The sequence below is a fragment of the Herpailurus yagouaroundi genome, unplaced genomic scaffold, assembly GCF_014898765.1.
Source record: "Herpailurus yagouaroundi ecotype Mexico unplaced genomic scaffold, PumYag 216, whole genome shotgun sequence".
Taxonomy (NCBI): domain Eukaryota; kingdom Metazoa; phylum Chordata; class Mammalia; order Carnivora; family Felidae; genus Herpailurus; species Herpailurus yagouaroundi.
The window spans coordinates 4,921,497-4,935,307 of NW_024412447.1; the positions used below are offsets into that span (position 1 = coordinate 4,921,497).

At 46.7% G+C, this 13,811-nt stretch overlaps 1 protein-coding gene across 2 annotated transcripts in view; it reads left to right on the top strand.

Moving 5' to 3' along the window:
• Positions 1 to 13,811, top strand: part of CYTH3 (cytohesin 3) — a 74,232-nt gene that overhangs the window by 35,822 nt on the left and 24,599 nt on the right. For both annotated transcript variants that reach the window (XM_040455849.1, XM_040455850.1), the window contains exons 2-3: positions 11,316 to 11,398; positions 13,298 to 13,362. In XM_040455849.1, coding sequence (XP_040311783.1) covers positions 11,316 to 11,398; positions 13,298 to 13,362 — 148 coding nt within the window. The remainder of the gene's footprint in view (positions 1 to 11,315; positions 11,399 to 13,297; positions 13,363 to 13,811) is intronic.

Consider the following 13,811-nt stretch of genomic DNA (forward strand, 5'->3'; position numbering starts at 1 on the left):
GGGGGGGGTTACTCAAGGGGAGGAGGTGTGGCCAAGGTGAAGGACACGGAACAGGATGGAGTCGGCTGGCGTAGGCCCGCCCTTTCAAACCCTTCATCAGATGGTTCTTAAATTGTGTGTCTGTGACAGAAACATCAAGTTCAGTCATGCCTCTAGCAATAATAAGCATATTCACAGATAAGGCGGTGACCTGTATATGTCACAGTTAATTTCAAAGATGTTAAAATGTGGGGAAAAAATGCACGTCTTAAAATTGTTGAAGTACATTATGTCCATTAGTGCAAGCTTGTGAATTACGTTAGTCGAATCTGTATCTTTGCTTTTTTTACTTTTGGGAAAAGTGCCATTTTTATATATATGTCAATTTTTGCTTTATGTATTCTGAGCCTGTGTTGTTAGTGGCATACAAATGCAGTCTTGTTAGTTGTGTAGTTAATTGAACAATATGTCATTGTGTAGTGACTTTATCTTTGATTTCCTGTGTTACTTTAGTAGTAGCAACTTACCTTTGGTTTCTCTGGCATGGCATTGTCCCCTTTCACCTTAAGTCATTAGGCATTCTTCTATTTTGTGGGTGCCTCTTGTAGAGAACATTTAGTAGGATTATTTTATTTTATTGAGAGCATGAGCAGGGGAGAAGGGCAGAGGGAGGGAGAGAGAAAGTCTTAAACAGGCTGCATGCTCAGTGCAGAACCCAGTGCTGGGCTTGATCCCATGACTGTGAGATCATGACCTGAGCTGAAATTAAGAGTTGGGTGCCCAACCGACTGAGCTACCTAGGTGCCCCTAGTTAGATTTTCTTTTTTTAAGTCCAGGTTTTTAAACTTGGTCCTTTTTCCATTTATGTTCATTGTAAACCTATCAGTTATTTGTTGCTGCATAACGTAACAAAATATACCTAAGTAAATATCTTTAAGTGACAATGGTTTATTTTGTGCCACCATTCTGTAAGTTGGCCGACATGTCTCTAGTCTGGGCCCACACACATGGCGGCATTTCAGCTGGCAGGTCAGTGGGGCTGAGCTCCTCTCAGAAGGCCTCACTCCGTGTCAGGGGCCTCATTGAGGCCTCAGTGGAGCTGGGTGCACCTGCTGGGACGCCTGGGACTCTCCCCGTGTGCTACTTTCCACAGATTGCATTCTCGAGGGTGCCGACCTCGGCTTCTCCAGCACAGTGGTCTCAGGGTTCCAAGATAGCAGAGGTACCCGACCTCCTGGGACCTGGGCTCCGGGCCCTACACAGCATTACCTCTTGGTCAGAGGAAGTCCCCCAGTCAGGCCGGATTTGTCCAGGAGGAACTGCCACGTATCATTGATTTGTTCTTCATTCTGCCACAGTAACCCCGAATCTGTTTGGATTTCTTTTCTACTCCCATGTTTTATGTTTTGTATTCCTTTCTTTTTATTTTATTTTATTTTAATTCCAGTATAGTTAACATACAATGTTATATTAAGTTCTCATATACAATATAGTAATTCAAGTGTTTTGTATTTCTAATGGATTTTATGTGCTTTTCTGGTCTTTTTTGGGTTTTTCTCTTTTTCTCCTGTTGGAGTTTTTCTTCCCCTGTCCCAATTTGGGCATATTAACTCTATTCCGATCCCTTTCTTGCTTGGCCTAGAAATGTTAAAGTGCATTTTTAACTTGCCACATCTAAAGTCGATCATGTGTACCCTCATTCTGAGAATGCTGAGAACTTTAGAGCGAATTCTTTTCCCTTTTACGTGCTATTGTTGTGAAGTGTTTTGCGTCTGTCTTGTATTTGCTGAGACATTACGGAGTCCATTTTTCTTTAGGTTTTCTCTGTAGGTTTCCCTCTTGCATTGCCCTTCTCCTGTCTTGAGTCTTTTTTTTGTTTGTTTGTTTTTTTAACATGTGTTTATTTTTGAGAAACAGAGTGAGACAGAGCATGAGTGGGGGAGAGGCAGAGAGAGAAGGAGACACAGAATCCAAAGCAGGCTCCAGGCTCTGAGCAAGCGGTCAGTACAGAGACAGAGCTTGATGTGGGGCTTGAACCCACGAACCACGAGTTCATGACCTGAGCCGAAGTCAGACGCTCAACCGACTGTGAGCCACCCAGGCGCCCCTGTCTTGGGTCTTTTGATTGAGGCTCGTTCTTTGACAACTTCCCTTCGTGATGGTGCACTGGTGCAAACTCCTTGAGTTTTTGTCTGTCTAAAAGTGGTATTTCACCAAATCCAAAGAAGGCTGGGCAGGGAATGGGTGTCGTGGGGCAAACGGAGGTGAGCGTGATGGAGGGCGAAGGGAGGTGACCGGGACAGGAGGGTCTGCATAGGTTTGAGCGGTGGACCCAGAGCACTCCCTGTGCAGAAGCTTGGGCTGCTTCGAGCTTCTCGCTTTCTTCCCACAGGGTGGGTTCTCTATGGCCCTGGCAGGAGGGCCACCGCTGCCCCCGACCCGACCAGCACCCAGCATGGCTAACGCGTGCCCCACCCTGTTAGCCATGTGAACCCTGCTGTATCAGCTCACTGAGAGCAGTTCTTCGTGGTGATGAGACACTGGAGCTTATCTAAGAGCTCACAGCCTTCGTTTTTGTTCTTTGTGTAATCTCCTCACATCGGTAGTAGCGAGGAACTTGTGCTAATTTAACCTGTTCCTTTAGTGTTACAGGGCAGGTATTTGTCTATGTGGGCTAAACCACAACCTGTACAGATTTCCCATTTAATGAATCAGCAGGACCAGATGCCAAGCCCATGCTTTGCCCGTGTTGTACGTGTCCCGTGGAATTGGTCTACCTCTGAGCTGACCAAAACGCTAAGAAACAACAAAGAACCCCAATCCTAACAAAAATGTTGGTGTGGATTAGTAATCAAGGTAAAATTTAAGGGTAAGTGACATTACTTTTGATTAGGACTAGGCAGCCAAAAACGTGCATTTGTGAGTTAGCTGCATGTGATTATTTGAACTCTCTCTGTTATCACAGTTTTGTGCACTGGATAATTTGTTAGCTATCTCACATTTGACATACTGTGACTAAAATGTAGTGACAGTTTCTGGGCACAATTTGTATTTGGGGAACATTATTTTCCCCTGGAAGAAGTTAGAGAGCCACTGATTAACTAAATTGAAGGTGTGTGTGTGTGTGTGTGTAAAGTTGGTAAGGGAGTCATTAGACGTAATTTATAAGTTGCATCTAAGTAGATTGGGATCTGTTCGATAACCAGATTGTTAATATCATTTGAAAATTAGAAAATACTTAATTCTGAGATACCATTTGCTTATATTTTATTTTTTAACCCTTTTTTTGGATGTTTATTTTTGAGAGAAAGAGATAGCATGAGTGGGGGAGGGGCAGAGAGAGAAGGAGACACAGAATCCAAAGCAGGTGCAGGCTCCGAGCTGTTAGCACAGAGCCTGATGTGGGGCTCGAACTCAGGAACTGTGAGATTATGACCTGAGCTGAAGTCAGACGCTTAACTGACTGAGCCACGCAGGCACCCCGATTCTAAAGTTCTTGATACTGTACTGCGTACTCTATTTTGGTGGGTTATTTTAGTAGTATTGATTGATTGAGAGAGTTTGTGTGTGGGGGGGGTGCACTTGAGTGGGAGGTAGGGCAGAGAGAGTGGGGGAAACCATCTCAAGCAGGGTTCACACCCAGCTCCAGGCCTGACCTGGGGCTCGATCCCATGACTGTGAGATTGTGAACTGAGCCAGGATCAAGAATCAGATGCTTAACCGACTGAGCCACCCAAGTGCCCCAGTAGTTAAAAAAAAATTTTTTTTGAAATGTTTATTTACTTTTGAGAGAAAGAGTTGGAGGACACGCAGAGGGAGAGAGAGAGAGACAGAGACAGACACAGAATCTGAAGCAGGCTCCAGGCTCTGTGCTGTCAGCACAGAGTCCTGATGTGGGGCTTGAACTCACAAACCGCAAGATCATGACCTGAGCTGAAGTTGGATGCTCAACTCACTGAGCCCCCCAGTAGTTTTTAAATAGTTGTGGTTTTAAGATATTCTGTGCCTTCATCACTCTGCCATCAAATGATATTAAACCACTTTACATCTAAGATGAGAGCCTTCAATCTCTGTACACTGATTTCTCCTCTCCCAGGCTTTGTGCTGTTTTACGTTTTTTTATGTTATTAACCTGACCCATTTTGTTATTTTCACCTTAAGCAGTCCCAGTAAATCTCTTAAAGAGACTCCCATCTCAAGGGAACAGCGTTGATACACATAGTCACTGTTTTACGGTACTCTGTATTCTTTTGTGGAGATACAGATTTTCATCTGGGATCGTTTTTTTCCCCCTGCCTGAAGGACTTTGACATTTCTTACAGCACAGACCGCATCGTGATGAATTCTTTCAAGTTTCTATGTTTGGAAATGTCTGTCTCTCCTTCTTGTTTGAAAGACACTTTGTACGAAGGGTATAGAGTTGTGTCTGGCGTTTTTAGTAGCCATTTTGGGCAGGAGGCAAGTGTAGCCCCTCTTATCCACCGTGGCTGGAGGCAGAGACCTCGCTTACACTCTGGAATTGGATCCATACAGTCCTTCCTGCAACACACAGACCTCACCACCCGTGAGCTGCCGTGCTTCTGCCGATCTCCATCCGTGTAGGTTCGAGCCTGAGAAAGGACCGAACTGAGGCTGCGTCCCCCGAATCTGCTCTTCGTGCTCCCTGGAAAATGTCACCGGGAGCACTTGGCCACCGAAACGGGAATTCCTTGCCTTCTTTCCACAGTGCTTTTCCCTCATGAAAACACTTCCATTTGCTGAAACCGCACCTGCTGCTTTGTGGCTGACTTAGACTCGTTCTCCTGTGGAGCTTGAGGTGATCATAAAATAAGGAGTGCCTCCAGCCTCCGCTGTCATTCTGCAGGTGAAGAACTGAGTCCCGGCTGACGAAGGGCTTTACTCAAGCCTGTCTCTGGAAAATCGGGATTCCATTTGGAAGCTCGTGATAGGAGCATTCAGTCGAAGTGATCTCGCTGACTTTTACCAGTAATTTCCAGTGAATTTGCTTTTGTATTTTTTTAAAAAAGGCTTTTTTTTTTTTTTAAGTTTATTTTGAAAGTGGGGGAGAGAGAATCCCAAGTGGGCTCTGCACGGTCAGCAGAGAGCCCAATGCGGGGCTCGAACTCACGAACCATGAGGTGATGACCCGAGCGAAACCAAGAGTCAGATGCTTAACCTACTGAGCCACCGGGTGCCCCCCAAATTTGCTTTTTTTAATGTTTGTTTATTTTTGAGAGAGGCAGAGTGTGGGGAGGGGAGGGGCAGAGAGAGAGGGAGACATAGAATCCGAAGCAGGCTCCAGGCTCCGAGCTGTCAGCACAGAACCCGATGCGGGGCTCGAACTCAAAAGCCATGAGATCATGACCTGAGCCAAAGTTGGACGCTCAACAGACTGAGCCACCCGGGCGCCCCTAAATTTGCTTTTTTTAAAGACAGGTTTTATTGAGTCTGGAAACAACAATTTTTGCCATATGTCCTTTTATGTGTGCAGGGAGTGTGTGTAACCATGTATTACTTTTCCAATTAAATTAAGTACCAGCTTTCTTAGGAGAGAAAAAAAAAAAAAGAAAAACCAACTGCAGGACTTTTCTCTGTCATCTTACCTGATAGTGTCAACGTGACAGAGTGTAGGTGATGTCAGGCAGTGGATCCATACTGTGAAGTGCCTTCCCTGGCTGTGTTGGCTGCGGGAAGAGGGCTTGCCTTCTCTGAATGCGCTTCTCCTATTCTTAGTATGGTGTCTGCACGTGTGAGGGCAGCTGCATGTCAGATTATGGGACTGCAGAGGTGTTCCGGACGCAGAGAGATGCTGAGAAAACTTCCCCTAAACAGCTGGCGCCACAGCTAAATGTTGGTTTTCTCTGTACATTCCGGATGTCGAGGGAAATAATAGAGGCAGTGAGATATATGAATGACAGAAGCTGGGCAGAGATCGGTCTAGGGTATTTCATCACCTATTTCTGTTCCTTTTATTTATTCTTTTTAATGCACCGGGGAGCATCTCCTTGTTTCCTGTTCATACTCCAGCCGGATACCCCAATAGATACTTCCATAAGAGATGGTCCTGGCTGTCGAATTCCAGAGACTTTTCTTTTTTACTCTCTTTTATCACAGATTTCATACCTTAGAGTATGAAATGGATAATGAATACCCTATGAAATAGACTTAACAGTTGTGATCATATTGCTCAATTCTTTTTTTTTTTTTTTTTTTTTTTTGGCAGAAGTATTTCAAAGGCAAGCACAGACATCATAGCATTACAGCCCCTAAATGGGACCGTGTGAAGCTCTAAAGAATGAGAACATTATTCTCCACTTTATCCCATCTTATCAATTGTTTCTTTCTCTCAGACCGGCAAATTCTGGTCGGAACTACTGGTAAAGTAAGCGGTCGGTACTTTATTTAACTCCTTGAAGACTTAAAGGGACATGAAAAGATGGGCTCCAGGGAAGGATTGTTAAAGATGTGATGAGAAGCTTTGGGTCCAGCATCAGGTCATTCTGTTTGTATTTGTTACCAAGCTGTCACTCGGCTGTCAGCCTGCCCTGTTCATCCTCTGGGTCGGAGGGAGGGGCTGGAGGTGGACTTTTCTCAAAGGAAACTGTCAGGGCGCCTGGGCGGCTCAGTCGGTTAAGTGCCTGACTCTTGATTTCAGCTCAGGTCATGATCTCACGGTTTGTGGGTTTGATCCCCGCATCCAGCTCAGTGCTGACAGTGTGGAGCCTGCTTGGGATTCTCTCTCTCTTTCTCTCCCTCTGCCCCTCTCCTTCCCTCACTTTCTCTCTCAAACATTAAAAAAAAAAAAGAAAGAAAATGTCTGTTGATGATTAAATGAGCGCTGTAACCCTTTCAGAGTCTTGTTTTTTTAAAAAACATTTTACTTTTTTTTTTTTTTTGGAGAGAGCGAGCACCAGAGTGTGATGGGGGTCGGGGGAGAGACAGAGTGTGAGTCAGAGAGAATCTCCACACTCTGCGTGGTGCCCGACATGGGGCTTGATCCCACAACCCTGGGATGATGACCCGAGCCAAAATCGGGAGTCATACGCTCAACCACCTGAGCCACCCACACGCCCTCAGATTCTCATTTTCCTCTCTGTCCATTGGAAAACTCAGCAGAAGAAAACTGAAAATAAGAAATCTGTTTGTGTTACTTAGGGGATCTGGCCAGTGTTTTTCCTTCTTTGCCTTTGACTGTTTTAATTATTATTTTTTTTTTTCTTCAACGTTTATTTTATTTTTGGGACAGAGAGAGACAGAGCCTGAACGGGGGAGGGTCAGAGAGAGAGGGAGACACAGAATCGGAAACAGGCTCCAGGCTCCGAGCCATCAGCCCAGAGCCTGACGCGGGGCTCGAACCCACGGACCGCGAGATCGTGACCTGGCTGAAGTCGGACGCTTAACCGACTGCGCCACCCAGGCGCCCCTGACTGTTTTAATTATTAAGCAGCCTTGAATTTTCTGAGCTGAAGTACGCTTGGTGTAGTCCTATATAAAAAAGGCCTTTCCCTGCCTCATCTAAATTCCCAGAGTCGTCGTAACTAATTTATGGAAATCATGGGGACACTCAAGGGCCAAGAGTTCTGCCTAGCTTTTAAAAAAATGTTTTCGTTAAAGGTTTAATAATTAGATTTTTATTTGATACCAAGAAGAATATCTTTTGGCAAAAGAACATTTCTGTGGAGCATGACACCTGCTCTCAAGGTATCCCGTGTGTCCCTGTCTTTCCTCCTAAGAAGAATCTCAATTCCGTGTTTATTTTTCCAGTGATCGTCTCCATCATTTCACTGCGTATGTACTCGTACACGTAAACCACGGGCGTGATTTTTTTTTTTTATTTTTGAAATTTGCAGAAAGCATTCATGTTCATATTATTTTCCTGAGATGATCTGTTTGTGCCTGTTTTTAATTTATTGTTATTATTTTTTTACTGTGGTTGGGATTCTCTGACCTGCACACACAGCGTATGTACCCAGCCCGACCCTGGATGGACATTTAGGCCGGTGTTCCTTCTCTTTTTTTCTTGTACAAAGTGTGTTTCTTTGACCTCACGATACGTACCTGCAGTTGCAGTGTCTGAGAATTTATCTAGGACGCGTACCTGGGAGCGCAGTTGTGGCCCGTCGCTGGGGCACATCTTTGATACGAACCCACGGCACTAGCTGGTTTTCCACAGTGGCCATGCAGGCTTCTTTTGCTTTCTTTGCTTCTCTCCTTTTCTTTCCCGCTCTCCCTCTTCCCTCCTCCGCCACGCTGCCCCGTTGGGCGGGTCTGACAGGCACGCATGTTTTCCGGGTTTTCTGTTTATCAGTTACGCGGTTCTCCGGGCAGGCAGCGGGGGTGGGGGGAGAGCATCACCCTGCCTCCCCACAGCACCTCTTGCCCCGCAAAGGTATAACCCCTCTTTTTGCCTTTCTTGGTATCTGTTTTGCGCGTCAGAGGCTCACCTCCAGTTGGAGAGCACAGGGCTGAAGGTTATTGAAATAAATAGCCGAGTGTGTCAGGAGGCCTTGTTGACTGACCTCTCTGTGGGGTGCCGTAGGTGTGCTGGTTGCTGGGTGGACACATACCCAGGAGTCCCCTGACATCGGTATCCTTACATCTAAAGCCAGTCGATGCCGTAGAGAAGACTCTTCCCTCTAGTCTGGGCTGGCACAGGTGGGTAAAGGGTGGCTGCCAGCAGGCCGGGAGCCCCACGGGGAGAAGACTGGGTGGGGGAGGGGGTGTCAGCGCCACTGGCATCCCTTGCCTCTGGTGTGGTGCCCTCGTGTGTGTGGTGCCCTGGGTCCCTCGTCCACCGCTGTCTAGAGATGACAGCTCCTCGGAGCTGGAGGACATCAAGGGATCCCATGGCTTTCACACAGCCGCATCCAGTGTTCCTGATGAGCTCACTCTTCTCAGCCCGCCCCCAGACTTACTTGCTGCAGCCAGTTCCCAAGCCCTTGGGGACCTGGCGTCAGTCAGGTGACGCCTTGCTCTCCCTCCCTGTGGGCGGAAGATTCTTCTTCCTCACGTTTGTTAAGCCAGTCGCTGCTGGTCTGGTCTGTCTCCTGGCTTTGAAAACGTGGTCTTTTCCCCATTATCTTTGTCCTCCTGGGTTGTTGAGTTTTAAGAAATTGCCTCACTTTAGTTTCAGTGAGGTTTACTACCCTGTTAGTAGAGGTCCCGCCCTGAGATTTGAATTTGCATTTCCCCAACGGTTAAAAGAGTTGACATCTTTTCACACAGCCATTGATCTGTTCCTTTTCAGTTTTGTGCCTGTTAAAGTCTTTTCCCCATTTTCTCAGCATTGGTTTAAAATTTATCCCCTTCTTTGTACAAGTACTGTATTCTGGATACCAACTCTTTGACAGTCTGTGGCCTAGCTCTTTATGGTATGGAATTTGGGGGAACAAAGCTCCTTAATTTTAATGGTGAATTTATTAATATCTGTGTTTGCATAATTTATGTTTTTCCCTGTCTTGTTTAAGAAATCCTTTCCTACTCTTAGGGTGCCTGGGTGGCTCAGTGGCTAAGCATCTGACTTCTGCTCAGGGTTTGAGGGTTTGAGCCCTGCGTCAGGCTCTGTACTCACAGCTCAGAGCCTGGAGCCTGCTTTGGATTCTGTGTCTCCGTCCCTCTTTGCCCCTCCCACTGGTGCTCTGTCTCTGTCTCTGTCTCTCTCTGAAAAATAAACATTAAGAAAATATTACAAAAAAAATCTTGCGGGGCATCTGGGTGACTCATTCGGTTAAGCGGTCGACTTCAGCTCAGGTCATGATCTCACAGTTTGTGGGTTCGAGCCCCGCATCAGGCTCTCTGCTGACAGCTCAGGGCCTGGAACCTGCTTCAGATTCTGTGTGTCTGTCTCTCTCTCTCTCTGCTCCTCCCCCGCCCACTCTCTCTGTCTCTCAAAAAAATAAATAAATGTTAAAAACAAAATTAAAATAGAATCCTTTCCTACTCTGAAACTGTAGATATGCTCTCCCCTGTTGTAAAAACTGTGGTGTTGCCTTTCACAGTTAAGCCTTTTTTCTCCTTGCAGCTGGTTGAGGATCTGTATGATGATAAGTAGGGATTCAGCTTCATTTTGTATACGGGGTAACTGATGGATCGCATATAGCACCTGTCACTTATCAATGTGTCCGCCCTGTCTTTTGAAGCCGCAGTGTTAGGTTTCTGTCTGTCTGGGGGCACTTTTTTTTTTTTTTTAAGTTTATTTATTTATTTTGAGAGAGAGCACGCACAAGAGAGCGGAGGAGGGGGAGAGAGAGAGAGAGAGAGAGAGAGAGAGACAATATGAATGAATGAATGAATGAATGAATGAATGAATATCTCAGGCAGGCTCCTTGAAGTCAGCCCAGAGCCCTGACTCTGCGCTTGAACTCACAAACTGTGAGATCATGACCTGAGCGCAAGTCAAGAGTGGACGCTTAACAAACTGAGCCACCAGGTGCCCCTGTCTGGGGGTACTTTTCTGGCTATAGTCTTCGGGTGCATTGGTCACCATGTCTACCTCTGCACCATGACTGTATTCTCTTAATCTGTTTGTAGAAGCTCTATGTGCTCTCTTGCTATTTAATCAGATTCTTAACCTTTTGTTTCTTTAAACAAATTAACGAAATAGGAATTAAATGTACAATAGAGGAGTATTAAAAATCAAAAGCTCTTTGAAAAGCTTAATGAGACACCAGTTGCCACACAATTAAAGAAAAGAGACGTAGCAGGAATGGGGGAGGTTAATCATTAAGAAGAAGATATTATGAACAACTCTCTGCCAATAATAATAATTTAAAAACTTCAATTACCCATGTACTGGCCGCCCTCCACCCACTTCTCTCTGCCGTTCTGGAATGTATTTCCTGCCACCCAGCCTTCTCAGAAGGAACCGTTACAGGAACTTGGTGTCTGTCATTCCTGTGTGTGCCTGTTCTGCTGGACATACACGGCGTGTCTGCAGGACGTTTAGGAAGCACGCGCTCGATTTTCAGCCTCTACAAACAGGCCCGTGTACGCTTTGCAGCTTGCTTTCTCAGCACCGTCTTCTGAAGAGCACCTGTGTTGGTAGACTGAGTTCAGCCATTTTTTATTGTTGCATGGGATTCTTCTTTCTAAATATACCACCATTTATTCATTATCAGTGGATATTTGTGTGGGTTTTCTGTTACAAGCAATGCCGCTGTGAGTATCTTACATGGGGTGTATATGGTGGGGTTCTCTTGGGGATAGATGCCCACCTACCTGCTTACAGGCCCTGCTGGCTTGTTCACATGCCCGTCTTCAACCTGACGAGGTATTGTCAACTTGTGCTCCAGAGTGGTGGTAGTTTAATTGTTGAATTTGATTTTTTTGTCTTCCAGTGCCTGAAGACCTCTCACTGGAAGAGAGAGAAGAACTTTTAGACATTCGTCGAAGAAAAAAGGAACTTATTGATGACATTGAGGTAAAAGAAAAAAAAAGGCCACAACCAAAAATTCCCCTCAGTTTTTGCTTTTAGGTAAAATGATCACGTAGCTTCATGAAAGTGTAAAACGTGGGTGCGTTGTGTGTCTGTATCCTAATATGTGAAGAGACAGGGAAAGAGTTACCCAAGTCAGTCAGGCAGAGGTGGTGATTTCTGGGCAGTGTGGACTTGGGGGTGCAAATGCAGACACCACGGAACTGGAGTCAGCAGCAAGCGACACGTGACTCCAGAGTCATAAAAGGGCACTTCTGAACAATGGCAGCAGTCGACAGATTCACCGCTCTTTCAAATTGAATAAGCCCCTATTTCGTTTGCCAACATCCCCGGCATCTAGAACATTCTGTCACATTTTTGGCATGCAGATGTCCTTTGACTGAATGAGTCAATGTGCCGCCACTGAGCTGGTGGCAGCAGGGCGACAAGACGCGGGCAGACACCATACTTGCCACGTGTGTGTGCTCGGCGCACAGGGAGAGCGGGCCCTGCAGGAGGAGCAGAGGGGCCAGACCGTAGCCTCAGCCTCAGAGCGTCTGGGGCCGTGGCAGAAATGATCCGGGAGGCCAGGGCTGCTTCCCCTTGGGGCTTCCTCGAGGAAGGTACTCAGACACAGGGCCCTTCTCGGAGAAGCTTCTTAATCTTGGTGACGCCAAAATAAATGTGGCCTCACAGGCCACTTGCTGCAAGAGTAAGCCGGGTCCACATAGCAGCTCCTTCCTAGGAGCCCGTGTCTGAAGTCTGAACTTCCTTGGTGAAGAAAAGAGTGGTATTCCAAATAAAAATTTCTCTGTATTTGGAAGATAATCTGTGGAACTGTATCTTGCAAGGTTACCCTTCCTTCTTGTAAAAATCACCGTATCCCAGAATGGGTGCTTTGGTTGAGGAATAAGAATGTATCTTAAGGTTCATGGTCCTATTTGGACATGAATAATGGTAGTGCCTGTGGAACCTTATGTAGCTCTAATGACCTAATTAAAAAAATGTTTTTAAGTTTATTTTTAAGAGACAGAGCGAGTGGGGGAGGGGCAGAGAAAGAGAGAGGGAAAAAGGGAATCCCAAGCAGGCTCCATGCTGTTAGTGTGAATCCTGATGTGGGGCTCACACTCACAAACTGTGAGATCACGAGATCGTGACCTGAGCCAAAATCAAGAGTCGGACACTTAACCGGCTGAACCACCTGGGCACCCCTAATGACCTCATTTTTGAGTTGAGAACATTGAGGCCCAGAGAGGTTAAGAGGGCTGCCAACAGCCTCTCAGCCAGTAAGTGGCAGAGCCACATGGAGGGACAGGGGAGCCTGTCCCCTCTGCTGTTCTTGACGTATCCAAGTGCCACAGGTGATTTCTGCTGTCACCTCCTGGGCTCTGTCCATGGTGCTCTGTGTCGGGCAGAGTGGTGGACGTTCACCCTGTGACTGGCGGTTAGGGACCTGATACTGGTCTCTGCACGTTTAAGCTGCACCTTCTCCCTCCTCTTCGCAAGAGCTGAGGCGGCCCCGGGGCCGGGGGAGGAGTTGAAGAGCTGTAGGGAGTGAGCTGAGGACTCACCACTTCCCTTTGCTCTTGTGTCTTGCCACACCTGTGATGTCCTCCCCAGTGTTGCCTCTGGATTTTGCACACAGATACTCTAGAATCTGCCTGGGTGACCCCTCCCTGCTTGTCCTTGATGAGTGGAGGGACGATAGTGTGTTTTCTCCAGAGCTGGGGCTGTACCCGCCCAGAGGCTCTCTCTCTGCATGGATAGAAAGTACTGATGTTTCCAGACCTGGGATGTCTGGATGGGGCCTCGGGGCAGCTTGTGTCCGAAGGCTAAGATTTCTCTGAGTCTAAGAGGGGAAGGTAAAGACCCCTGCCCTCCAATTTCTTTCTTCTGTTTTCACAGAGGCTGAAATACGAAATTGCTGAAGTTATGACGGAGATTGACAATCTAACTTCAGTGGAAGAGAGGTAAACAGTTGGTGTCACACTGCCCAGTAGCCAACCTCTTTTCTTGGTTTCCAGCTGCGGTGACCACCGCAGGGGCAGGGCCACAGATACAGCAGGGGCAGAGATTACAGCCTCCAGGGCGGGGCCACAACCTCCAGGGCGGGGCCACAGCAGGGGTTGTAAAGTTGGGATCCTGAAGTGGGGCAGCCCTTGTGAGGTGGTTGATTGCTCTGCTCTCTTCCCCTCACCCCTTCCTCCTTTCTGCGGAGGAGTTGGGGTCCTTCTCTCCTCTCCCTTCCCGGGGAAGCACAGGCCCTTCCACATTAACCTCCAAAGAAGCAGCCTTTCTATACAGAAGGGAACTATGCTTTCCTTAAGTTGCTGTTTCTTAGTCATTATTAGCTTTTTCTGAAAAAGTAATCAAATGTAGAAAAGAGTCCGGCAGCCTTGTGTGCCGCTTCAGCGATGGG